The 27,925-nt window shown below is 31.2% G+C and overlaps 3 protein-coding genes and 1 long non-coding RNA gene across 4 annotated transcripts; 3 read left to right on the top strand and 1 right to left on the bottom strand.

Moving 5' to 3' along the window:
* The first annotated feature begins 1,263 nt into the window (after nucleotides 1–1,263).
* Nucleotides 1,264–1,651, top strand: LOC147813880 (uncharacterized). The gene is made up of 2 exons (XR_015432276.1): nucleotides 1,264–1,341; nucleotides 1,441–1,651. It is a non-coding gene; the product is annotated as an uncharacterized LOC147813880 (long non-coding RNA).
* A 12,404-nt stretch (nucleotides 1,652–14,055) lies between these two features.
* Nucleotides 14,056–14,574, top strand: LOC147813879 (uncharacterized). The gene has a single exon (XM_087160135.1). It carries the CDS (start codon nucleotides 14,056–14,058, stop codon nucleotides 14,572–14,574), a length of 519 nt encoding a protein of 172 aa, XP_087016261.1.
* Nucleotides 14,575–15,816: 1,242 nt separating this feature from the next.
* On the top strand, nucleotides 15,817–17,260 carry LOC147813878 (uncharacterized protein F54H12.2-like). Its single transcript, XM_087160134.1, has 2 exons — nucleotides 15,817–17,001; nucleotides 17,216–17,260. Exons 1-2 carry the CDS (start codon nucleotides 15,817–15,819, stop codon nucleotides 17,258–17,260), a joined length of 1,230 nt encoding a protein of 409 aa, XP_087016260.1.
* Nucleotides 17,261–20,350: 3,090 nt separating this feature from the next.
* LOC147813877 (uncharacterized) lies at nucleotides 20,351–24,147 on the bottom strand. Its single transcript, XM_087160133.1, has 2 exons — nucleotides 23,085–24,147; nucleotides 20,351–22,399 (listed from the first exon to the last, which is right to left on the bottom strand). Exons 1-2 carry the CDS (start codon nucleotides 23,817–23,819, stop codon nucleotides 20,351–20,353), a joined length of 2,784 nt encoding a protein of 927 aa, XP_087016259.1. The 5' UTR covers nucleotides 23,820–24,147.
* Between the last annotated feature and the right edge of the window lie 3,778 nt (nucleotides 24,148–27,925).

Genomic DNA, 27,925 nt, shown 5'->3' with positions numbered 1-27,925 from the left:
GCCAGACACACGGTAAATTTTACCATAATCTGGTTATTTTCACCGAACTTTTTTTCCCAGTGTTTGTGATTTTTATGAGATACAAGCATGGTTTGTATAAATCCGTCATGTGATTGATCTTGAAAACTGATCTTATTGATTGTTTTTATTGATTTTTTCTTTTAATATTATAGCTAACTTTTTCCTAAAAGAAAATAAAAATTAAAGAAAAAGAGTAGAAAATCGAAATTTGGAAACCATTCCTAAAGGTATCTTGTCATTTTATAAGTCAGCAAGCAATGCGTTTTGGCAAGGTTAATAAATTAAAAATTGAAAAATAGGCTTAAGTAATATGATTTTTTTCTTGAAAATAAAATGAAAATCACATTTTGTTAAAAGTAATAACATATGGCATCCAACTCATGATCTAACCGATGCCATTTGGAGAAATAATGCTTCTCATTTTTTAACTGCCACGGAATGTTGTATTTATTTTAAAGATAGATGAAATTTTGCCTTTTTCTAAAGAAAATTCTACCATTTGCTTTCATAGAGATTATAGTTATCGTTCAAAACAACAAAGCTTGTTCAGACACGTTGATTTGTGGTGTTTCATCGATTTTTACGTAGAAATCATTGCTCGATCCAGAAAGAAAATTTCCTTTCTCCATACATAATTGCACGTTATGATGTTATTCCCATCTCTTTTCCTTTAAAAAAATAAACTACTTTTACTTCAATCAATACTTTCCTTTAACGTTAATGGCAGAGTAATTTGACGCTGTTAATGAAATATTTTTGTATTGGAGCAGGAATGCTCAGAGATTTATACAATCAGAAGTTAGGAAACATTTTCTGTGCCCCAAATATTATAGTATCGAGCATGAAGCAAATTAAAAATAACACAGGGGAAGAAATTTTTTGTTGCATTTATACAAATACTTGATCTTGCAATTGGGATTTCAAATCTGAAATTTAATTTACGCTTCAAGCTACTGACTTTTTGAAATTAAATTTTTAATCTATTATTTTTTTAAATGTACAAGGTTTTTGTTTTTGAAGTTATACTTCTTATGCGATTTCCAACAAGGTTGCGTTAAATGTTTGACGCTACATTTTTATTGGCCGGAATATCACGTGGTAGTATCTAGTTTTCCCTCATTTATTTCCATATTATTTTGGTTCTCAAACATAAAAATAATAAAAGTATTGTTTTTCTATAAATATTTTTTTAGTTTGTTTTGATACACATATATTTTAATAGGGTAGTATTTTTCATTTTCAAATTAAGTGGATAACAATTGTAAAAAATGAGTGAAAACAATCCCACGGACAATGCGACGGATTTAAGGTTATGTCAAGGTACGTCTCTTGTGAATATCAATTGATTGTTTGGTTTTCTCTTCTGAAATTACATTATGACGCATTCACATACATTATTAATACAAATACATTTTCCAGGGCGAGACGATGAGGCAACCACAAGCACTTCCACTGGTTCAAGAGCTCCACGAGGGAAAAATGCACAATATTACCGTGATTACAGAGCACGGAAGCGAGCGGAGCAGGAAAAAGAGTCGTTGAATAGAACTAGTGATCCTTCTACGACTGGTGATTCTTCTACAATTAACGTCGCAGGTTGCGAAGTTTAACTTCTTCCACGCGGAGGGACTCCACGCACTATTTTTTTTTAAAAATTCCCCTTAAACAAATTGTTACAACTAAATTAAGAAGTGCTCAATTGGATACCTGCAAGTGACGTAGCTTGGGTATCTCGATCCTGATGGGTTATTGAAGCGTGGCATTTGTTTAAATTAGTAACTGTTCTTTCCATTCTGTTTCGAGTTAACCTAGCCCGTCAAGTATCAATTCCCTTAAATGACACATTCTGTATACTTCTCTAAGATTAGTTCACAAAGAATTCGATTCTTTAATTATATATTTCTTACTTAACGCAAAGTCAGGCTCGAAGTCATGTGGAACATAAACAAATCAGTTATGCATCGAAGTTACTAGGCACAAAACAAAAATATGTCACGGTTACAATAAAATATGTAAACAAGTAATGAATCTAAGTTAAATAAAAGACGTAGATAAGAAAGAATTCTTTTTCAGCAAATTTGATGTGCGATACGGCACTGTATTTAATTAACTTCACTTTAATTAACGCTTCACTAATGCGACAATTTCACGTATTTGTTTCTTAATATTTGCCTTAATTTGTGTGTGCCTTTTCATATGATTGATCTACACCTCTTTTTTTGTCACTCCACATTAATTTCACACATGTTTTATTCAAAAAAAAAAAATACAGATTTTTTTTAATTTTGAAATTCTTAGCAATTAGTTTATTTTATTAAAATGACTCGGAATATATATATGGGGCAATCCATACAAAATTTAGACCCATGATACAAAATTGATATAATTTATTTTTTTAATTGTTCTTCATTGAAAATAAATCGACACGTATTTTTGCGTTTTTGCTTAAATTGCATATTTTTGACTATACGAATTTTTTAAAATTTCGCTTTTTTGCTCGCACGACTTTGCAAGTAATTTTTTAATGTATTGCCATCCAACAACAAATATATTTAAATACACTTTCTTGAAGTGATTTTTCTCACATTTTAAGAAAATCAGCATTGAAATATAAAAATTTTTGTTTTTAACATAAAAAAATTAATTTTTTTGAAAAAAAACAATATTTTTTGCAATTTGGACTTTCTTGATTTTTTTTATATTTCGACAGTGTAAAGTATAATCAATAATGATATTAATTCCAAATTTTTGGAATGGTAAGACACTTTGTTCGAAAGATATAAACAAAACAGTGACGGCGCGCACTCCGCGTATGTATGTAGAATATTGCTCGACTGTTCTCGAACTCATCCGCTACATACTAAACTAGAACGCTGCGTGAGCGTCGTCACTGTTTTGTTTATATCTTTCGAACAAGTCTTACCATTCCAAAAATTTGGAATTAATATCATTATTGATTATACTTCACACTGTCGAAATATAAAAAAAATCAAGAAAGTCCAAATTGAAAAAAATATTGTTTTCTTCAAAAAAATGAATTTTTTTATGTTAAAACAAAAATTTTTATATTTTAAGGTTGATTTTCTTAAAATGTGAGAAAAATAACTTCAAGAAAGTGTATTTAAATATTTTTGTTGTTGGATGGCAATACATTAAAAAATTACTTGCAAAGTCGTGCGAGCAAAAAAGCGAAATTTTCAAAAATTCGTATAGTCAAAAATGTGCAATTTAAACAAAAACGCAAAAATACGTGTCGATTCATTTTCAATAAAGAACAATTAAAAAATAAATTATATCATTTTTGCATCATGGCTGTAAATTTTGTATGGATTGCCCCGTATATATTGCTGGAAATAGTTCTATTTTTACATTTTCACCTTTAATTTGAAGTAAGTTTTACTACTTCTCTTTACATGGAAGCAATCAGGTTTTGTTGTGTTAGGCTTCTTTCAGCTGAAATATAATAGCTTCACCTAGAAAATAGGATAGGAATACAGTTTAGGTGATAATAAAAACATATTATGTCTTACTAAAGAGTTAGTTAAGTTTTCCTTTTACAACCATGTTTTTCAGTAATAAAAATTATTTCAGTTGAGGAAAATAAAACAATTTAAGCTTATGGAACTTGATTAATAAATTTTGGATAAAAGGAATGATATTAATTGCTAGTCATGTAACTGTATAACGTATCTGCGGAAAAAAAAGGTTAGTAATTCAGACAACTCTTATATTATATTTTCTCTTCTTAAAATGTCTTTATGATTTTGAGCTTAATGTACTATTAAAATACTTGATTAAAAGAAGAATTTCTGTATCAAATAATACTTTAAATAAACTTAATTAGTCTTAAATTTAAAATTCGAGAAAAATTGAATTTAATAACTATAAAAGAAATGTTATATTCACAGCAAACGAACCTTTTATAAAATGCGATGAGTAATATTCCGCCACATTTAAATAGTTCATATTTATATTCCACAAAGGTGACAACAAGCAATAAATGATTTGAACAGAATTTAAGAAGAACATTTAATGAAAAATAACATGCAATTTCTTTTATCATTTCGCTTTTAACTTATCTAAGTTGAAGTGATCGCTGGGCACTGAATACTTTATACCACAGTATGGATTTTGTCGGTACTTATATAGAACAATTTTAATATAGAACAGTTATAATAAAGTACATAATTAGGAAGTTATGATACAGTTAAGGTTTTGTTATGATATAGTACAGAATCCAAATACTATTGCTATTTGATCCACTCCAAAACCAATGGAAACATTTTTATTTTATTTTTCCATATTCACTGTTAGTTAAGTTTTAAAACATCATGATTTTATAGTTAGAACGTACGTACTTGATTGTTTAATAACTGATCAATTAAACGAAATATTATTTTCTACTATATATATATATATATATATATATATATATATATATATATATTCCTTTTTTTACTTCCATAAATACCTGGTAGCAGACGAGAAAAAAATATTTTGGTTGTTATTGTTTTATGTATTGAGTACAATTACGTTCCTTGGAGTTAAGAGCTTCTGAAGTATTTCGATTTTCAATACTCATGGAAAACAAGGCCCAGAGTCTATCTCCAGTGCGAAATCCGAGATACTATTTTATTTTTTATATATTCCATGCGTGAATCGTCTTGTGTTTTTTTTTTCTTTTTCAGAAGTTGGGTTTATAAATAATGACAACCTTTTCTGAAGACAATGATGAAAAATAAGAAAAGTTTTCCTTGGAAGCCAAGTGTGTATTTAGTTATCTGACTTTTTGTCTCCCCAGGTGCTCATTTCTTGAGCATGCAGCGAATTCTTGAAAACAAACGAGCTAAGCAAACGGAAAGAGCATTAACGGAAGGGTGAAGTAGCTGATAGGCATAATACTCAGATAAACCAAGACTTTAACATCAGCTAGAAACAGAATGGAAGAAAATTACGAAAATAAACGTTACAGCAATAAGTCCATCATCCAAAATCGGGAACACTCCTTTCATGATTCTCCTCCTTTGTTTTTTCTCGAAACACCGAAGACAAATCAATACCATTTTACCCTAAAGAGGAATGTAAGGCACCAAACCAAACTATTGCCGATATCACTACAAAAATAAATACCTCCAAACATTGAACTGGAATTAAGATTTTGCAGTCAACAGTAAGAAACTGCCTTGAAAGAGATATTGATACCCTCAGCATAGCGTTGGAAGAGCATGATCTGAAAGAGGACTACATGGTTTTGAAGCCAAAGCTTAGAGCTCCAGAAGTCGTTTTATTCTACGTGAGGGAAGAGGTTGAAAAATCGAACTATGTTGTGTTCTTTCGGTAGCTAATTTAATTATTAAGAGTTCAGATAAGATCACGCAGAACAACCACTGGATTCTAACCATAGACCCGAAGCTCTTTAACAATTCCCACTCTCCTCCGTCAAAATTGCAGGATGATCCTTCGTCTCTTACTTCTCTTGTCCATGATATTTCCGGGATAGAGCGTTCAAAAGTAAGGCACTAAAAGAGGTTTAAATATAACAATCTCGTGTGCCTGGATTTCTATTATTTCTTATTTTACGAGAAGATGGTTGCACCTGACTATTTTTAATGTAACTAGAGACAAGTTATTTTAAACTCTATGTCAGCCTTATCCAAATATATGTAGGGGAGAGGGGGGCACATGTGAACAGGTGGCACATGTGAACATGGTATGTTTCACCAATATGATTTGAAAAAAAAAATCTTGAAAAATTTTCAATTGATGGTAGTACTAGTCCTACCTCTCTGCAAAACTTTCAGAACAATGAGACATTTTGTTGCTCTATTCTGACAATTTCTTTGTATTAGCTGGTGTTGTATATATTATAACCACTCGCTTCTTCAAGTGAAAGCATAGTATAAATCAACTAATAAACTAAAATTAACTATTGCAGACCATTATATGAACATTCAGGTAAGTTTATGACAATTATTATTATTTTTTACACAATTAAAAATTCTTTATTTTTCAAGTTAGGTTTAAGAAGGATGATGGGGCACTTGTGAACAAAACATCTGGGGCAGATGTGAACAGTTCACACGTGCCCCTACATAGTATTACGATTATTATCCTCATGATATTATAAGTTTAAAAAATATGTATGCATTTAAAATTATTATTATTTAATTTTCCATAATTAATTTATTGATTTTTTCTTTAAATTTTTTTTTATTAAATCGTTGATCGCGCATCACGCATATTAACTGATACACCTGAGAAAGATAGAATTGCAAAAGCTACAAATGAAAAGATAGAAAAAATGAAGAAAAAAAGCATGAAAGAGTATTAGAGAAGAAAGAAAAAGGCCCATTACAACTTCTGAGGAACATGAAGTTGCAAAAAACCCAACAGCGGAAAAATTATTGTACAGCTGAAAAATTATTTTCTTATTGACAGTACTATTGTACAATTTAAATTCATATAGTAAGCTACAACTCCTTCAGTATAATGCGTATCTATATCTGTAATATTAAATAAATTTTTCTTTGAAATATGATAATTTCTTTGCGTTTTTAATCTTGTTCATATGTGCTCCAGGCATGTTCACTTGTGCCCCCAGTTGGGGCACATGTGAACAATTGAAGTCATTTTTCTAAAATATCATGAAGTAAAGAAATATTTTATTGAAAAATCTCAAAAAATTCCATAAGACAAAGAAAAGACTATTCAAACATATGGACTTCTTTACTGTGAGAAATTGATGATATTTTTTGAAAAATGAAGAAATAAAAAAATTTGTTCACATGTGCCCCCCTCTCCCCTATTTATGATATGTATTTAGTACTCATAACTCAGCTAATTTTGTTCCTTTTGAATGATTGGGATTTGTGGTCCGCGGTGAAACATTTTATTTTAATACTAGGAGGCTTCGCCCCCTGCTCACTGGTGCTCGCCAACCCCCGGAACTGCTTTCGCAGTTCATTTCGGATTGCTTCGCAATCCGATGCTCGCTTTGCTCGCGCATTGGATACGTTCTTAACGTCTAGCTTTTGTATACTTTTTTGAACACTGAAGTTCCGGAAACTTTAACTGTAGAAAATTCTAAACCTGTGCATTTCAATATTAATTTGAAATTGCAAACAGTTCACATATTTTTCTTAATCACACTATTCTAAATTTCAGTTGTTGAGAAAAGTAACTTTTGTAAGTTTTGTTTTAAAGTCTTTCCCACCAGAGGGCTAAAACCATGTGTTGTAAAACAATAAGAAATAGTACTGAACGCCGGATGTAATGCATCGGCTTCGATAATGATATATTTGGGAGAATTTTTTTGATAATTCGGTGAGAATTCACCCGATTAGACATATGATATGCTCACTACGTGCTCTTGCGCGCCGAAGCCTATCAATTAAAACGTATTAGCGTTTTATATAATATAGATTAGCCATATGATGCTCACTACGTGCTCTTGCGAGCCGAAGCCTATCAATTAAAAATGAAAACTGTTGCCAACGCGACAAAAGGAATATCTTCGGTTTTATTGATACCTACGTATTAGCGTTTTATATAATATAGATAGATTTTGTACATTATGGAGTCAACCTAAAAAAATTCCAAGAGTCAAAGTTAAGATCATGTACATAACACATTTAAAATATTGATATAATAGCCTTAATTTACCAGAATAACTAGAACATATTAAGAGCCAAAGTTAATTTTTTTAATACAATTTATTACAGAAATGTGGGTCAAAAACCAGAAATAAGTGTCGAAACACATGCAGCTATTACGAGGGTTGCTATTTATATTTCTGGCCTTGGCAACAGTAAGTGTTGCTAGGCGACCGCAGACGATTTTAATGGAAAGTTTGATGTTTTTAAACATAAATTCAGCAGACGATTTACCATTACAGTTTCATTTGTGTTGTTGACAGTAAATTAAATGTTCTTCTATTTCAAAAAATGGAATTGAATCGTGAACATTTTCGTGCTATTATTTTTCATAACTTTCGACGTGGATTGTCAAGGCAAGAGTGCTTCGATGAACTTAATTCTTTATTCAGCGATAAAGCGCTATCAGTAGTTGGATAAAGAGAGTACCCTTACGAAAATTTAAGGTATATTTAAGGTTGATTTGAGGTATTTTTGAGGTATTAAGGTTGTTTTGAGGTATATTTGAGGTATATTTAAGGTTGCAGAGAAAACAGCAATAAAAATTATACCTTGTAAAGGCGTACGAGGTTGATTTACATATACTTCAGCTTGTTTTGAGGTTGTTTAAAATTCACTTCAAATCATCCAGACTGATAAGGTGATTTTTAAGGTATACCAGGTTTATTTTCTTACACTTGTAACAAAAGAGGTATTTTTGAGGTATAAAATTTTTTACCTTATTTCAACTAACGAGAGTGAGGTATTTATTGAGGTATATAAAGTCATTTTATTTATACCTAAGCTTATTTTGAGGTTGTTTTAAATTAACTTCAAATCATCCAGACTGATAAGGGGATTTTTAAGGTATACAAGGTTGTTTTTTTTACACTTGTAACAAAAGAGGTATTTATGAGGTATAAAAAATCAACCTTATTTCAACTAACGAGAGTGAGGTATTTGCGAGGCATAAAAAAATATACCCTCTTTCTACTAACGATAGTGAGGTATTTATGAGGTATAAAAAAATATACTTTATTTCAACTAAAGAGAGTGAGGTATTTATTGAGGTGTATGAAGTCATTTTATTTATACCTAAGCTTGTTTTAAGGTTGTTTAAAGTACATTTCATATTAACTAGCTCACTTCCCAGAGTTCCATGCGAACCGGTAAATGGCGTGTGTGTTGACAATCGAAAGTCTATTTGAAATTCGGTAAGTGTGCTTGACATTTATTAATTTAGTTTGATCACTTTTAATCAAATGTGTTTCAATTTTCAAACTTAAATTTTATTATTTTTGTTTTAACCACGCTTCCTGATCTTAAGCAATTTAAGTATGAGTTCTTAGAGACTATCGTTGTAGGCTTAGCAATAAGAGAGAATAACCGAAATATTTTTCGTCGCTGTTTAGGGTAACGTTACTGGTGAATCGTTACAGCAGGTTATGCACAGTATATTTTATTGTTTGTAATTTATTCAAATAGAACTATTCTTTTTATTTTGCTTAAATGTATATGTTTTAAAGTAGCAGTATGCACGCTGATTAATTGAAAAAAAAATTTCATAATTTTTCTTATGAATAAGTCATTGAAAATTGAAAGATTTTTAAAATAGCAATTTTGCTTTGAAATTCTACTATAGCTGTATGCTTATAGTTTGGATATTTGTTGCAAAGTTTATATTGTCTATATATATACAAAGTTTATTTATATATATATATATATATATATATATATATATATACAGAGCTTATCCACAGTTCCCTGATATGCTGAGATGACCTAGGTTGTAAATAGCACATGCGCAGCGACGCAGAAGAAGAGACTAGCAAGCTGCTCAGCCTTCCCCTAGGAAATAATTCTGAATTCATACCAAAAAGAAGAAGTAATCTCCCATAATAAACTACAGAATTTATGTAATTGTTGATAACAATAGTTTGCCAGATATTCGATATTCGATTTGGCAATTTGTTTCAAGGTTATGAGCATTTTCATGCAGCTGTTTATGGTTCACTACTTCAAAAATGTGCGAATTTCGGAAATCTTAAATTTTTTAGAAATAAGTCAGTATAGTATGCAATTTTGATCCTGAATTTAATAAAATCAATTGCAAATAAAAACATTTATGGTTGAAAGTAATATGCATTGTTTTGAATTTCATCCTATGGGATGTGTATTTATATTTAAACAAGTGTTTGTAACAACCAACTATTAGTTTTATTCTGCTCGGTAATATAAGTTATATAGGAGATATTATACTCAACTTTTTTTAAAAGTATTATTTCAAATCATTTTCTCTTAGACATTTTCCTCACATAAAATTACTCACAACTTTAAAATAAATGCTCCTTATCAGCTTGTAATTTGTTCTATTCGATTGAGTGTAAAAAGAGAATAAAAATTGGTACATAACTTTAAAATTTCAATTTATTAAACGATTGTTGATTCTTGATTACATAGATTAAAAAATATTAAAAAAACTATTTCTTAAGAAACTATGATGCGATTGACAAGAACGTAGGTCCTTTTCAGAATTAACGTCAAAAATTTAAAAAAAAGCTATTAGTTTCATGAAGTCTGCCAAAAAGTTTAAAAATATAGACTAGGTTTATTGAGTTTAAAGATTTTTAAAAGGAAAAGAAAAAAGAAAATCTAATTATTAAACCTACAAGTACCATAATGTTACAGATGTATAGAAAAATAAAAAGTGTTGAGATTGCATAATAAGATTGGAATTATACAGGGTGTTTATAAAGTCCCGGACCCATTTTGATGTTTAATAACTCATTAAATAATAAAGATAGATAAAAATTAATAACATAATTGCTTAGACAGACTCAAAAAGTTTCATGACCCTTGTCAATGAACTTCCACGTTTGCCTCCTTCGTCGCACGGAGAATATCAAGTCGATAGTCAATTTTTACTCCAGGTAGCTTTCTTTTTTACAGAAAAGACGGTCTCATCTGTCGTATACTTAGACATGTTGGAAACATTTGTATATCCACAACAAGAAGAGCTTCAGCCACATGTCTTTTTGCAACAAGATGGTGCACCACCTCATCATCATCATTGGGGTATCATCGTTCGTAGTTCTTTGAATGACCATTTTACAGGAAGATGGATTGGGCGAAGAGGTCCAATTCCTTGGCCATCCAGATCACCTGATATAACGCCGCTGAACTTTTTTCTTTGGGGATTTATAAAGGACAATGTTTACAGGAGGATCGTGTCGAACATTGATGGCCTAAAAGCCAGAATTACAACCGCAATAGCCTCTGTGGATGCGGACATGCTTGCCGCTACCTGGCGTGAAATTGACTATCGACTTGATATTCTCCGTGCGACGAAGGGGGCACACGTGGAAGTTCATTGACAAGGTTCATGAAAGTTTTTGAGTCTATCTAACCATTTATGTTATTAATTTTAATCTATCTTTATTATTTTATGAGTTATTAAACATCAAAATGGGTCCGAGACTTTATAAACACCCTGTATATTTGAATTTCTGTAAATGTTGTTAACGGTAATACTGTCTTCAGTGTATTTTATTTTGTGGCTGTGATACATGTCATGCTTTTTAGCTACGAGGATTGATCAGAAATGGCAGAAGATATTTATCTGAAAAGGAAAATTAATTTCATCCAGTTACTTTAAATGATAAAAAAAATACTTTCTAATATTTTAAGACCTTCCACTATTATTGTAAATATGACTTTCTTACTAATTTATATTTTTTTTCCTTTTAGGTTCCAATAATTACAAGTTTCAACATGTAGACGGAAACAGTATTTAAAATAATTTTGTTGGTTTGTAAAAAAAGTGAAATTTTAGTTTTAAATAAAAGTACTTTGAATTTCAGCTGACTAATTATTTAAATTTGTAGTTGTATAGCTTTAAAAATTCAAGTCAATTCAAAAATTCACTTAGACAACTATCTTCTAAAAATACGAGTATGAGTTCCCATAAATAATTTTTACTAACTGTAGAATTTGGATAAGTGTTATTTTAAGATGATTTAAATCAATCTATTAAAATTATAGAAGAATTATGCATTTGAAACTTTCTTTTATAGCTTAACAAAAGAAGCAATTACTGCCGAAGGTTTAATATTAAAAATTTCAGGTTGATAAATGATCTCTACTAGTGAAAAAAAATGTAATGTACATTATTCTTCATATAATATAAATAATATCTTTATATATATATATATTATATTTTTTATATAGTGAGTCTAAAAATTAATAAACTAGGTGGTCCGTATAACACCTCACCTTCGTAAGTGCTAAAAAAACCATCTTTGGTTGATAAATTAATACTTCTAAAAATACAAAAATATATACTTGAAGTTACGAAATAATAACTTAAGGTAGAACGTGGAACACATGGCGCTAATTAAAAATAACCTTTCCAATTGTTGAAAATACACTTCAGGTTGATTTATAACAACCAGAAGTGTGAAATGGCCCACCTTAGGTTGAAAAATATATACCTCTACAAGCATAAAATTATATACCTGAGGTTGAAGAATAATTACCTGAGGTAGAACAAAATACATTTGAGGTTGATTTATAACAACCAGAAGTGTAAAACGACACACCACAGGTTGATAAATATTTACCTCTACAAGCATAAAATTATATACTTGAGGTTGAAAAACAATTACCTGATGTCGAACAAAATACACCTGAGGTAGATTTGTAATAAGCTGAAGTGTAAAATGACACACCATAGGTTGAAAAATATCTACCTCTACAAGCATAAAATTAGATACCTGAGGTTGAAAAATAATTACCTGAAGTCGAACAAAATACACCTGAGGTTGATTTATAATAACCTGAAGTGTAAAATGACACACCTTAGGTTGTTGAATAAATACTTCCACAAGTGTAAAAAAATATACTTCAGGCTGAAACATATATACCTCTGGAGGTATATTTAAGGTATATTTGAGGTTGATTTTGAGGTATTCATTTGCACCCTTTTCAACCTTTACGACGTATTTAAACAACAACCTCCTTTATACCTTTAAAATATACCTCGTTTATACCTCATTTATACCTCGATTTTTTCATAAGGGTACGGCGACCGGGATCCGGGGGATCCGAGGGGATCCCGCGGGTGTACTCTTGAAGGGGGTTGGGGTGATCCATCAAATGTGACAGCTACTATAGTTGATGGTGTTTATTTTTGTAATTATTTTTTTTAATCTTTATTTTTTAATTAATTTTTTTTAATTATTGTTTTTAATCTTTATTTTTTAATTACTGTTTTCTGAGTTAATATTTTTTTTTTCTAATATGAGTGATATTTGAAAAATGACATAAAATGAAACCCGATGTCATACTATCAGGATTGAACATGAATCAGGTAATAATCAGTCTGTAAGATGAAACATGAAAGGAATCTTGCAAGATAAAACTTGAAAGCAATTTTGCAAGATAAGACATGTAGGGTGGAGTGATGTCATTTCTTCGATTCAATCAAAACAGGATGATGTCATACAATCAGGATTTAACATGAATATGAAGTACGCGTCTGCAAGATAAGGCATGCATTACTCCTGGACGGTCTAGAAAGGCGAAGTACATTGAAATGTTTCGTTTACAATGACATTGTTAAAATTGTTTTTAATACTGTTAAAAACAACGCTTCATCCTGTCACACAAAATAATTTATTAAACTTTGTAACTGCTCATTTCCTAGAATCAATTGATCTTGTTGAAATACTTCAAACCGCACGAAATGATTTTGGTACTAGTACAGATTAATATGTTATTATTTTCCTTTATATCTCTGTGATTCATGCATTACTTTTCACAAACTATAAATAGAACCAACCCTAATCATATTCTTCATTTATACTTTGCATTTCATACTGTTAACATGGAATCCTTTTATAAAGATCCCAAACATCCAGCTAGTTTTGGGGGTGCGGATGCAATACATCGTGCGCTCAAAGGAAAAGAGAATGCAAATACCGTTAAGAAGTGGCTCTCTTTTAAAGATTCTTATACACTGCATAAACCTGTTAGACGCAAATTTCAACGGAATCGTGTTTTGATGAGTGATATGAACAGGCAATTTCAAGTCGATTTAGTCGACATGCAATCTCTTTCTAAATTCAATAAAGGGTATAAATACTTATTAACGTGCATTGACGTTTTCGCAAAGTATGCTTGGGCCATACCGCTAAAAGATAAAACGGGAAAAAATGTAAAAGTAGCCTTAGAATCTATTTTTAAGGAACGAAAGCCTGAATTACTTCAATCGGATGATGGAACAGAGTTCAAAAATAAAACAGTTCAACATTATTTGAAAAGCATGCAGATTAAATTTTTTACAACAAATAATTCTACGAAATCAAGTATTGTGGAAAGATTTAATTGAACATTGAAAACAAAAATGTGGAAATATTTCACAGAATTCAATACTAAGAATTACATCGATGTGATTGATCAATTAATATGGAGTTACAATCACACTCGACATAGCAGTATTAAAATGGAACCAGCTTCCGTTAATAAAAGCAATACCAGTGAGGTCTTGGAAAATTTGTATGGAGATTTGAAGACATTAAAACGCAATCCACCTGTTTTTAAAGTAGGAGATACAGTACGAATCAGCAGACTGAAAGGTCATTTTGAAAAAGGATACGAACACAACTGGAGTCGGGAAATATTCACTATTCATGAAATTATTCCACGAATTCCTGTTGTTTATAGATTAAAAGACTTACAAGGTGAAGAGATCAAAGGTACTTTTTATAAAGAAGAATTGCAAAAGGTAGTAGACTCTGGCTTCTATCCGGTAGAAAAAGTGATCAAAAAGAGAAGGAAGGGAAGAAGCACCGAATATTTCGTGAAATTTTTAGGCTATCCTGAAAAGTTCAATGCCTGGGTGAGTGATATTCAAAAAGTATAAATAGTGAAACTTAACCTCTGAAGGCTCATTCTCGAAAATGTCTTTCTACGTGACGTTACCTTCTGATAGCTCCATGCAGTTTTTTCCTAACAACAAAATCTCTCATTTTAAGACGCAGTTACCGATACCAGTTAATCTAAACGGTGAATGGGAAGTAGGCCTATCTGAAATCATCTATCCCCATTCTTGGCTGAACGTAAATGAAAGTAACAATTATTTTCAATACAAGATAAGTAATGGTAATATCGTATCGACTGTTAAGCAAACAATTGATGTGGGGTGTTATGAATCAATGTTCGATATTGTATCAGCTATACAACTTGCTTTACCTAAAAATCCTAGCCGGTTTACAATAAGTTACAATAAAGCTACGAAACGAGTAAAAATTAACGTCGTTCAAGGTTGCAGTCTTTATTTAGAAAAGCTAGGTGAATTGTTAGGATTTCGACGCGATGCAGTGATTTCGGGTAACCAGAAAAGCGAATTTGTGGCTGACGCGTGGTCTAATTTTTCAGTTTTCTATGTGTACACAGATCTTATTTCACCCCAAATTGTCGGAGATACACAAGCACCTTTACTGCGGATGGTTCGAATAAAAGGACATGATGGTGAAACAATCAGTCAGTATTATGATAGACCTCAATACTTACCTTTGATGAGGAGCTCCTTTCAAACTATTCAAATGGAGCTCAGATTGAATTCAGGTGATTTCGTACCTTTTGAAAGTGGTAAAGTGATCATAGTTTTACATTTCCGCATGAAGCAAATACTATAAATAGTACGATGCGTTTTTCAAACATTCATTTGAAGAGAAGACGTCAAGATGAGTGTACCGTACGTTTGTTGCGCTAAAAAATTTGAAGAACATTATGCGAGTCAAATTGGCTCGGGTTTGTCCTATTATAAAGGTATTAATTTCCAAAAAGGCTATGGACTTGGCGGTATATTTCGTCGATTATTTAGAGCAGCACTACCCTTTTTAGTAAAAGGCGGTAAAACTATTGGAAAAGAAGTTTTAAAAACTGGAACCCGTGTTGCATCTGATGTATTATCTGGCGAAAATTTGGAAGAAGCTGTAAAAACAAGAGCGAAAGAGAGTGGAAAAAATTTAGCTCGAAAAGCTATTGATAAAGTACAATCGATGGTGGGAAAAGGACAGTATAAAAGGAAGCGTAAGAAGCAGAAAAGAATCATTTCATCAAAAGCTCGCAAAGTGAGTGGACGTGATATTTTTGATCCATAATGGCATTTTTATTGAAAGATTCTCCCGAATGTGTGAAATCTGAATTGGAGTTGTTTAACTTACCTAGTACTCAAACTGTTATTCAAGATGGTCAGTGGATACAGTTTCATCCTCTTTCTAATGTGTTTGATAATGCACCTGTAGAGTTTCACGTTTCAGGAAGTGCTGAAGATTACATAGATCTCAGCCAAACTCAATTGTATGTGAAAGCGAAAATTGTAAAAAGTGATAATACTCTCATCACTAAAGATGATACTATTGGACCTGTGAATTTATTTCTTCATTCGTTATTTTCTCAAGTTGATATTTCACTGAATGATCGTATTGTATCCAATTCAAGTAATACTTATCCTTATCGAGCCTACATAGAAACTCTCCTCAACCATGGATACGATAGCAAAACTTCTCAATTAACAGCTGAATTATTTTACAAAGATTCTGATGATGGCTTAAAGAAAAGAACTGCTTTTATCAAAGAAAGTGCTACTGTGGATATGATTGGATGTATACATTCCGATTTATTTCACCAAGAACGTCTGTTACTCAATTTGGTGGATGTAAAAATAAAATTGATACGAAGTAAGCCAGAATTTTGCTTACAAGGATCTGACGGATTTAAAGTAGTATTAGATCATGTGTCTTTGTTTATCCGAAAAGTTCGTGTGAATCCAGGAGTGATACTTGGTCATGCTAAAGCACTCGAGAAAACAAGTGCAAAATACCCCATTAATCGAGTGCAATGCAAAGTGTATTCGATTCCTAAGGGAAGTATGTCTTTTATCCAAGATAACGTATTTTCAGGTTCTATGCCGAAAAAAGTTATAATAGGTTGTGTAGATAATGAAGCTTTTCATGGAACATTTTCGAAATCTCCCTATGATTTTAAACACTTTGATTTAAATTTTATTGGAGTGTATGTAGATGGACAACCTGTACCTCATAATCCATTGGAACTAGATTTTGCAAAAAATCAATACATTCGTGCCTATCAAACTCTATTTGTGGGTACGGAACGAATGGGCCAAGATAAAGGAATATTTATTTCGAGAGAAGAATACGTGAAAGGAAATACTTTATTTGGATTTGATCTCTCCCCCGATTTATGTTCTGGAGAGCATTTAAATCTAATCAAACACAGCAACTTACGATTAGAACTGAAATTCAGCAAATCATTAGAGCAGACTGTGTGTGTAATCATTTTTGCCGAATTTGAAAATTTAATAGAAATTAACAAGTCAAGAAATATTTTGTACGATTTCGGAAATTAAAGAATGGATGGATTACAATTATTTCACATTTTATCTCGAGAGAAGATAACATCACCTTACTTTCAAGGAGTATTTTTAAGAGATACGATTCCTAATCTACAAGAAAATACATGTGCTATCATGAATGCAGATGACTCATCCCGACCAGGATCTCACTGGCTTGCATTATTCGTGAATGATAAAAAGGAATTAGAATTTTATGACTCCTATGGAAGACCTCCCGAATTTTATAATATGAATACCTCTTCCTATTCAAATGTACAATGGAATTCCAAAGTTTTTCAATCACCTACGTCCAATGTATGCGGACAATATTGTATTTACTTTTTATTCAAGCGATGTCAAGATTATTCTATGTATTATATTTTAAATCGATTGTATATCAATGATTTTCTGATGTTTCAATTTGTAAAGAAACGATATGGTTTAAGATTTGTTTTTAAAAAATAAAAAGAAATTAAACTAAATAATTTGTGTCTTTCTTGTTTCTTTTATGAAAATTTCTAGAAAATTTTATATTTCGGAATTTTATTTAAATGAGAAAACTTTAACGAAGTTTTTATTTTTAAAATGTTTCTGCACAATTTTTTTTTATAAATTTAATTTTATATTTTTTTTTTTTACATAATTTTTTTTCGGAAATTTTCTTTTTAAAATTTTTTTTCCAATTTTTTTTTTTGTTTTTAGAAATTACTTTTCTAAAAATTTTTCTACTTAAGAAAAATTATTTTTCCAAATTTTATTTTTAAAATTTTTTCACTCTAGAATAAAAATATTTTGTAAAGTTTATTTTAAAACAATTTTTTTTTTATTGGCGAAAAATTATTTTTCTACGCAAGAAAAAACTTTTTCGTTTCTTTTCCAAATTTTTTAATGCATTAGAGAAAAAAAAATTTCTAACACTTTTTTTTCTTCCAAACATTTATTACTTTAAAAAAAAAAAAAAAACATTTATTATTTTTAACTTTTTCCGTAAATTTTAGTAAGTTAAAATATTTACACCTGAAAGAAAAAAGTATCAATAAAGAAGAAAATTTGAATACATAAAATAGCATTTATTTCAAAGTTTTAACCATGCATTTCTGCGAGCATACATTACACGTTTTTTTACAATTTTATTTTCTTTATACAATTTTTTATTTACATCCAAATGTTTTGGTAATTTAACATCACTCAAAGCACTTAAAAATACATGTCTTCCTTCTGGGGCTGATTTCCGATTTCTTAAAAAGTCATTGAGGAGATTTACAATGTTACTTCCAGGAACAGTTACATCTTTATAAATGATTTCACCTTTATTATTCCAAAGGAGAGATTTTTGATCTTTCAAAAACTTTAACATTTCTGTTGCTTTATCCTGCCATCGAGCTGGAACTACACTAAGGATTCTTTCTCCCAGATCTTCTGTTTCATTTTTTATTTGTATGGGTTCTTCTTTCGCTGGTTCTGTTGTTGGAATTTCTGTTTGACGTGACTCAAATTCTTCTATATTAGGCTTCTGAATTGAAAAATGTGTATATTTTTGCAACACTTGTAAATACAAAGTCACTTTTTCTTCATCTGATAACTTTTTATTCTGAAGAATATTTTTCATTAGTTGATCCAGTTCAGATAGATGTTCTGCTACTTGTATTCTATCTTCCGGAACTAGCACAAATTTCTTACTATACTCCATGAATTAAAGAACTGATGACAGAAATAGCTGCAGGCAGTAAAATGGATAGGAATCCCTCTCCTTTTTGAATAAGAATTTTTTTCTTCTTGTATAATGGTGTTTTCTTGTCCGCAAGTTTTCTTAAACTTTCTTTGTGAGGAGATAAACGACTTTTTTGAGTTTTTGTAAGTGGTATATTACCACAAAGAGCATTCAAAACACACTCGCACAGGGTTTTAATCTCACGCTTTGAACACTTTTTTATAAGTGATTTGCAATGTTTAGATTTCGAGATCAGTTTTATGAGCTCTAAAGTTCGTACATCACACGCAGACATCTCGATTTCAAATGATTTCTTTTCTCAGATGTGGAAGCTTTTTATAACTCTTCTTTGAGAAAACGAGCAAATGTTTTTGCTTTGACGACGGCACAATGTTTAAAGTCAGGTGAATGTGCTGGGCAGGAAGAAATGGATGGCATTAAATCATCTATTTTAGGGCAGCCAAGATCTTCTAAATCGTAACACACTCTTCCAGATAGAAATTCCAAAAACTTTTTTTTCTCTAGTCCTTTTACATAGATGTGTGAAAACATATCAAACAAAAATGTTAGAATGGTACGAAGTTTGGTGTAAGGCTCCAGTCCTTGATTCCAGTCGATTCGATGAATATGTCTTGTTATCCAAGAATATTGCATTTTCTGACGAGCTGATAGTTCTTCGAAAGGGTACGGTGGTTGGAAGGTGCATAGTCCCGAGATAGAACTACCTTCTACGGCTTGAAATGCGAGTTCTTTGATGATGTAGCTTCCTGATGGGAGTGGAAAACCTTCAAAATCAATTACCACGGCAGACATCTTATTGGCTAAGAATTCGCAGTCGAAATGAAGTTAACGAGGCTGGTAGACATAATAAATATCTCCAGGAAACATTCCAGAGCGCATGCGCAAGGATTCATCTGTATCACATTTCAAGTCTATGAGTAAATATCCAAAAGGTTTCGATGTGGCATCTGCATAGCATTCTTGAAAAAATTTAACTTTTCGAGGGTACAATTGACGTCCTAAATGTGTAATTTGCGATTCGTCTCTTCGATTCTTGAATAATACAAGATAATGGGCATTTAGAGATATTTCTCTCATTTCCTTTCCTTTATGAAAAATGTTCTGGACCACAAAGATGATACTTAAAGATTTATGGTGGGAAAACTTTGTAAATAGTTTTGTTAATTGTGGATCATTTCCCAATTCACTCATGAGATCATCAATCACAATTAATGCATTTGAATATTGATTCAAATCAGATGGAATTCCTTCATAAAAAATAACATTAGGCATCTCATCGTACAGTTTTTGATAAATACCATAACACCACACTATAGATTTTGGGAAAGGCTGTAACATTTTGTTTTCAATCACTTTCTTGATGAAATAGCTTTTGCCACTACCAGTTGGACCTGCCAGGACGGCTGTAAAGGGATGCTTCAACTTCAAAACGTTCATGATGAATGAATTATATAATTTTTTCAAGGCTATTTATAGTTTTTTCTGGTCTTACTTATTCCATTTATTTTATCTTTTTTTTTAATTTCTATTTTTTAATTCCATTTTTTATTATGAGCTATTCTGCAATGAATAATGTCCAAATGGAACGGTGCTGATTCTGTCTTCCAAGACGTGTCTTTTCTGATCGTGAGGAGACAGTGCCAACTTATTGGAAGTAATCGAGAAGACTTCGTGACTCTTTGAACGTATGAGATTCATCGAAGTTATGAGCTCCCGGTGTTCAAATAGACACTGCCTATAATCCTCGAAATCAATTTTCCGATCAATGGCTGTCTTCTTAACTCCTTTCAGTTTCTTTGTCACCTGGGCACCGACTGTATATGCATACATTTTAGACCTCAGGCCAACAAATTCCGTCATAATCTCCCCCTTGGTTTCATCTTTCATCTTTCCAAGAACCTTCTTGTTTATCAAGGGGAAGCCGTAGACATTGTTTGTAGGATAGTCTGAAGTGTCGTAGAGCTCCAAGTTTTCCCTCATGTCCGCATACACATCTGGAGTGGTGATGTTATAGATGAAGCTGTCGGTATCGGTGTACAGAAGTTTAAGAAGTCCTCCATATCTTGGTAACATCTTGGAGAAGTGGAAATCATACATTAATGTTTTGGAAACATCGAGTATAACCATTCCGATGGCAATTGGCTTGTTAAAGGTTAGGGTTGTCCGCCTCATGTGGAATGCTACGAGATCTTCAGAAAAAATGGTGCGATCCTGGAAGTTTGATCGGGCGATGAGTTTTTCCGCCTTTTTCGCATTTCCACAAAGTTTCACATCCACTCTACGCCTGATGTTCTCCATGGTTTTTCCGAACACTGCGTTGTTCATCAACTTGAAGAAATTCTTTTCGAAATCGTTGGTTGCAGCTGTTCGGAGGGTGGTATTTAAATCGATGTATGATTTTAACCATGGAGACTGTGTAAATTGGAGGATCCTGTGAACTCTGGTGAGTTTAAGACCGTGCTGGATATAGAGTTGAAGATTCCGGTAATACAGCACGTACCTCTCTTTGTTGTTCAAGGTGGTCAGGAGCCTCTTTTCTTTACAACCAGGTGGTATGGCAGTCTCAGGCGCGAGTGGTAGATCCACGTGAGCATCATGGATGGAGGTCGGATATGCTAAGTCAACTTCTAGGATGTATCCAACTGAGCTGTCGAGTGGAGTCCCCAACACATCCGTAGCAGGATCAATCCATTGAAAATCCTTAAGAGGAAGGTACTGAGATTGAGCCCAGCCATACAAATTATTGGCGTCTAGATACAGGAGATAATTTGATGGTAGAGCTTTATTGTAATCCTCCCCCATATAAGGATTGTTGGCTCTCGCGTGTCGGTGAGAGCACTGAGAGATCCCACCACGGATACCACTCTCCACAAACAGATGCATATCATAATCCACTAACAGCTCCAGTTGGACTTCAGTCTTCTTCAGCATAGCGTCCCATGACAGTCCTGGTGCCGTGTAATACCAAGCGGGGTCCAGCCCATAAGTCTTCATGCAGACATCTCTGAAATTTTCAAAGATGTCCGCAAGCAGCAACACATCTGACTTAACGTACAAGTCAGCATACTCTCCGAGAGTGTTCAGCTCAAAAGCATTCCACACTCTTTGAGCATGCTCGTAGTCAGTTGTAGTGATGCCGATCTCATTCAGGCGATTATAAAAGGCATCTTGAGGAGGTAATGAAGTCTCATTGAACTTAGCCGGATGGCTGATGTAGTCATAGGGGTACACCCCCTTTCGCAGTAGTAGAGGCACTTGAGACGGTTGAAAATATCTCCGGATGAGTCTGAACTGGTCTTCCGATAAGTTCTGGGCGAGTTTGTCCAGGCTGCTGGCCATGAATCGGAAAGAGTCCAAAAATCGAAGACTAAGTCGGTTTCCCACTTGCTTTGAGAAGGAGATGTACTTCTCCGTGTTCTCTGGTATGACAGTAATATCCCCATCGTCTCCGTCTAATTCCTTAATGAAGAGATGACTGTCGTACCCGGACAAGTTGTGAAAAATCACCGGGATGAAGTTAGGTGTCCTTGCCTTCAAGTTGCATGTATTGCAGGATATACCGCGAAGTTGTTTGGTTTGATGGTCATGGTCTCTCACCTAAAAAAAGAATAAACAACATTAGAAAAAGAAATAACTAGCAGTTTTATAACTAAATAAAAGGTTTTTCCCATATGAGTTAAAATTTATATGTTAATTTTTGTTAGTCTTTAAACTCCACGTTTAAGAGTAAAAACATTTATACTTTTATTGTAAATAGGATATGAAATATTTAGAATGAGTAATCGAAACTTAGAAGCTCAATTCAGGAAAAATCACTGAAATGTTTAAAAAAATGCTTCAAAATTGTGAATTTTTATTTAATTAAATAAACAATTCTAGTATTGATACTAAGTTAATTTCTTCATTAGATAATTTTTAAGTTAACATAATATTTTAAAAACTAAATATAGCACTCTCATGTTACGATATTTTAATACTCAGTAAAAATGTTTTCGAACAAAGTGTATAAAAAAGGAAATATACTTTTAAAAATAATTGATTTATACAGTAAATATAACTCTTTGATATTAAGATATTCTAATACTACTAATAATTTTTTTTTTCTAAAAAGATTAAATTTTTTGTAAGACATTTAAAAACAAATGATTTAACTTCTAAACTTTTATTTTAATCAAATTTTTCGTAAGGAAAATATTAAAAAATAATGATATATTTATGATAATATTTAATATAATATTTTAAGAATTAATGCGAGTAAAAAATAAAAAAAAAAAACACTTACCTTGTAATTATTCGTGGAGAACTTTTCTTTACACATATAGCAATTTGTAGCAGTATCGAAAACTCGCTGTTGCTCTTCGGTCAATGGGTCCATAGGTAGAGGATGCTTGTAGATGCGGTGAATATCTTCAGCCTCCAATTTCATTCTTTCCATAAAAACTTTCTCGGCATTAGGACCCCGATAGATAAAAGGTTCCTTGTATGGACCCGTCGTCGAGGCTATGTAGTAGCAGAAGCTGATGGGCTCGTGTTTTTGATATGCCTCACTGTAAGAACCTTTGGAGTTGGGTTGGCAGGTGTCTAAAGGCCTGGTGAGACACTCGAAGTCGGCATAGATGACGAATGGGACTGGATGTGTATGCTTGATATTTTTAAATGATAACCATTTATCCTCGGGCATCTGTACGCGGACAGCTTCGTGCTGGCTGCAGCTGAGTTTATGACGCTGGAGCACTGGTTCTGTTTGAAAAAATTGTAAACAGCGGCGGCAGATGAGTTGCTTTCCATTGTGTTTCGAATACTGCTTGGAGAGAAGCCGAGACAGATCTTTAATCCAAGCATAGTGAGAGAATGAAGTATTGGTGAGGTAGATCAGGTCGACATGACGAGTTTGCTCTGCCTCCGTAATCAATCGAGGATATATTTTATTCTCCTCAGTTATCCCGTACACATTGATGGAAATGTTATTTAAGTAGTATATGGGGGGGGGGCTAGAGGACACTTTTGCCCTTTCCATATACTACTATTGATTTCCTATTTTTAATATTAAAAAAATTTAAAATAGACCAATATTTTACATTTTTATATGAAATATCAGTATATTTAAAAATTCTTATTTTTATATTAATAATTTTTATTTTATTAAAACCTTATTGAAAATATCGTTTTTTATTTTACATGCAATTCATAATCGTAATATTTATTTTTACCTTTAAAATCAAAAATATATTTTCCACTATTAATTTTTCTTATAGCTTTATCAGATAATTCACCATGACATTTCGAGAGATAAAAATCTTTCTCATCATTGTCTACTTCTAATCTAGCTATAATAGAGTCACCGTATTTTGTATTTATTTTTCTCAATGATATTAAATTATATTTACCTATCTCGAGTTCATTTAATTTGTATGTTTCAGGAAATCGTTTAAGGTCATTAAATTCTTCCATTTATTTAGAAACATTTTTTGTAATATAATTTCTATAATACATACACTTGTATAACGAACATCCAGGTCCTAAAATTTTAGTACATTTAGGTACATCAATGTCAATAGATGGTATATTCAATTCATCTAATATCTCTTTTTCTAAAATACCTCCTTTATAAGCAAATGTACCACCATATAGTTGATATAGGTTATTTATATAATCTTTTACGTCTTGATGATTTATCCATAAACTATTCTTATTTCTATTAAATCTTAATCCGTGTACTTCTGAAGTACATTTACGTACAATCTTCAATTCTTGATCATTCAATTCACAATTAGGTGTAAATACGCCAATATATTCACCGATTGGTAAATTTAAATGAACCCATCCTATCTCTCTTACAATCTTACGACTGGGAAAAATAAATCCCTGAATGTTTAGGATGACTGTAATCTTATCCATTTATTAAGAAACATTTTTTTAAAAGCCAAAAGGTACAGTATCATAATTATCTAAAAGTCTACGTTTATCGTATCCAAAGGTATAACGTTTATTTGTTTTAATACTTGAAATATTCCTATCTTTTTCGATTTTAAACTGATTGATTTCTACATCCAAACAATCTGTTTCACCTGTTATTATTTTAGTCCTATTATCAAAGTCTAATATGGTTTCACTCTGATAAGACATTTTAAATCCTTTTACTTTTCCATGTACAGATTTATCATTTAATTTATACCCATAATCTTTAGAGGCTCCAGCTATCCAAGATGTAATATATTTATCATTTCCCAATTCATCAGTCCATTCTCCTAACATACATCCTGTTTCAATTTTATTGGTTCCGTCGTCTATATATACTATACTATCTGTATCATAATAAAGTACTTTATCTCCTAATTTATCTAACATTTCATATAATCTAATTCTGGCAGAACTAGTTGTAAAAGCAGCTATATATATATTAGTATTGAAGTTATTTTTTTCAAATATATCTTTCATTTTATAACTCATTTCCACACAATCGTCATTCAAAAAATTCATATTCAAATCTTTAATAGTATCATTTAGAATAATTCTATAAAAATCTTCAATTTCCATCACATATTCAGTTTGTTTCATGTTATTTCTTTGACCAAACTTACCCCATAAAGAATTTAAACATATTTTAGCTATGAATCTCAAACCTGGATTTTCTTCAATTTTATCTAATTCTATATCTAATTTTTCTTTAACTATTTGTCTGTATTCTTCTTCATTTTTGAAATTGTTTTTCCATTTATCGCATGTTTCTAGTTTAATCTTTAAAAACGTTTTAACATATTCTTTAAACAATTCATTTGTTTTATTTTCAAAATGCCAAACCTCATATATATTCAATATTTTATATCCTTTTTTAACAGCTAATCTGATCTCATCGGTAGTCCACGTTCCTATTAGACATCTTTCGTTATCAGTGTGTTTACACTCAGAATTTCTTATCTCATAACACTGCTTACATTTTTTCTTTTCTAAAGTGGTTTTGAAATGATTACATTTTATTGTTTCAGAACAAGTTCTACATAATGAAAATATTAATTTTTCTTCTTTATAAGGTAATACTGGATGATATAATTTTCTAGGTGGAAGTACTTTACATTTTATTAATCCATACCAATTTTCATCGTATTTTTTAGGATTAAATATTTTGATTGGATGACCTTCTGGATAGTTATCAAAATAATTTACAGTAGGATATAAAGAACATACGTCAATATATCTGCCTTTTTCATTACTTTTAATTTCATATTTTAATTTGGTAGGTTCACATCTTCCACCATAAAAAGCATCTCTAGGATTCAAAGGTTCTATAAAATCTCTCTTCCATTCTTTTTTCATGTAATTTTTCATATCCTTATTATTATCAAAATCACACTCCCAGATATTTACCAATTCATAACCTGCTTCAATTATATTTTTATTGATCTTCTTAGTTTTTTTATATAAATCTTCCATGAGCAATTGATTAACAGTGTTTACTTTTGTTCTAGTGAAACATTTGGTACATCCATGCCAGAAACATCCATTAAATTGAAATACTGTATTTTTATAAAATCCATCTACCTTATAACATTTTTCACCTAATTGTAATTTTTTCTCTCCTCCATTCAAAGCATGGCGTATATTAATATTTTCCTTTTTTGATATGTAATCTAACCAAGCTATTGATTTTTTACTGTACTGATCTTTTTGAATGACAATTTCATCAATAGCTATTGTGTTTTCTTTCAAGAATTTATCTCTGTAAATGGCCATACATAGACCAGCTAAAGTTACATATTTAAACGGATCTATATTCACAGTTACTAAGAATAATCTTCTTAATTCTAAACAACCTTTTCTTAAAATATCTACATCAGATCTACAGTATTTTATAAATTCCTTTTGGAAATCAAAAGTTTCATGTTTAATGGAATCATACCATTTATCAAATTTTTTCCTGTCTTCATCAACCATATAATTATATCCATAGTAATATTTATCTGGATATTTACCAATATAATTTTGATTCTTTTGTTTGTTGAATAAATGAGGAAAATAACCCTTGGCCAGTTCATTTAAATTGAATGTTTTTGGAAATTTCTTGAGTGCACACATTGTAAAATTAATAGAATCAATAAATCTTGTATAGTAACCATCAGCATTCATATATGTTAGTTTATTTCCTTGGTAAATTGTAAATACTTTAATATGCTTTTTGAAACAATATTTAGCTAAAAATTGAAAATCAAATCCTTTTCCATAATGAGCTATAACTGTATATCCTTCGTGTTCCTCGCAAAATAACCATTCACAAAAATCGTTTTCATTTTTAAATTCTGTTTCGTTTCCATGAAAATCATGACATATAACTAGATTCACTTCATGAATTCCTGTATCTTGCTTGGTTTCAACATCAAAAAATAAGTATTTTCCTGTTTTACATTTCTTACACCAATCTAATTTAATACTTTTATTTTTTACACAATTATCTTTACATACACCTCCTTTACTGTTTTCATTTTTCATGAAACACTCATGACCTTTAGTGACCCACTCCCAACAATTATTACAACGATATTCACCACATATATGTTCTTCTGTTTTCCTTTCATTTCTATTAATATTTCTTTTACATTTTAGACATTTCCATAGTAATTTGCAAACAGTAAAACCTTCTGAATTTTTCTTGTTATGATTATCAAAACAATTTTCTCCTAAGAATTTCCGATTACATTTTTTACAAAATATTTCCTCTCCTTCACAATTAGATTCTTCAACAAAACACCTATCACATTTTAAAGGGCATTTATGTTGATTTGAACGTTTATAACCCACTTTACAATAATTACAATAATTATTCTTACCTAAAAATCCTGTCATTGATGTAATGACATCGAAATGATTTCTATTCTTATATATAAAAATACATGTTGATTTATAATCACCATTATATATAATTTCATTACCATTTTCTCTACAAACTATATTGATCTGAATGTCTAAACATTTTTCAAATATTTTAACTTCTTCTAAACTACACACTTCTAAAGGAATTTTACATACATCATGTAATTTTATAGCTAATGTTTTTTGTAAAACACGACCTTTTTTAATATAAATTATTTCATTACTTGATAATTTTTCAGTACATAATTTATCACTTAA

This window comes from Parasteatoda tepidariorum, chromosome 3, assembly GCF_982258835.1.
Source record: "Parasteatoda tepidariorum strain Cologne lab strain chromosome 3, Ptep-v5.0, whole genome shotgun sequence".
NCBI lineage: Eukaryota > Metazoa > Arthropoda > Arachnida > Araneae > Theridiidae > Parasteatoda > Parasteatoda tepidariorum.
Note: the sequence above shows the minus strand (reverse complement) of the source record. Positions and strands in the feature narration are given on the sequence as shown.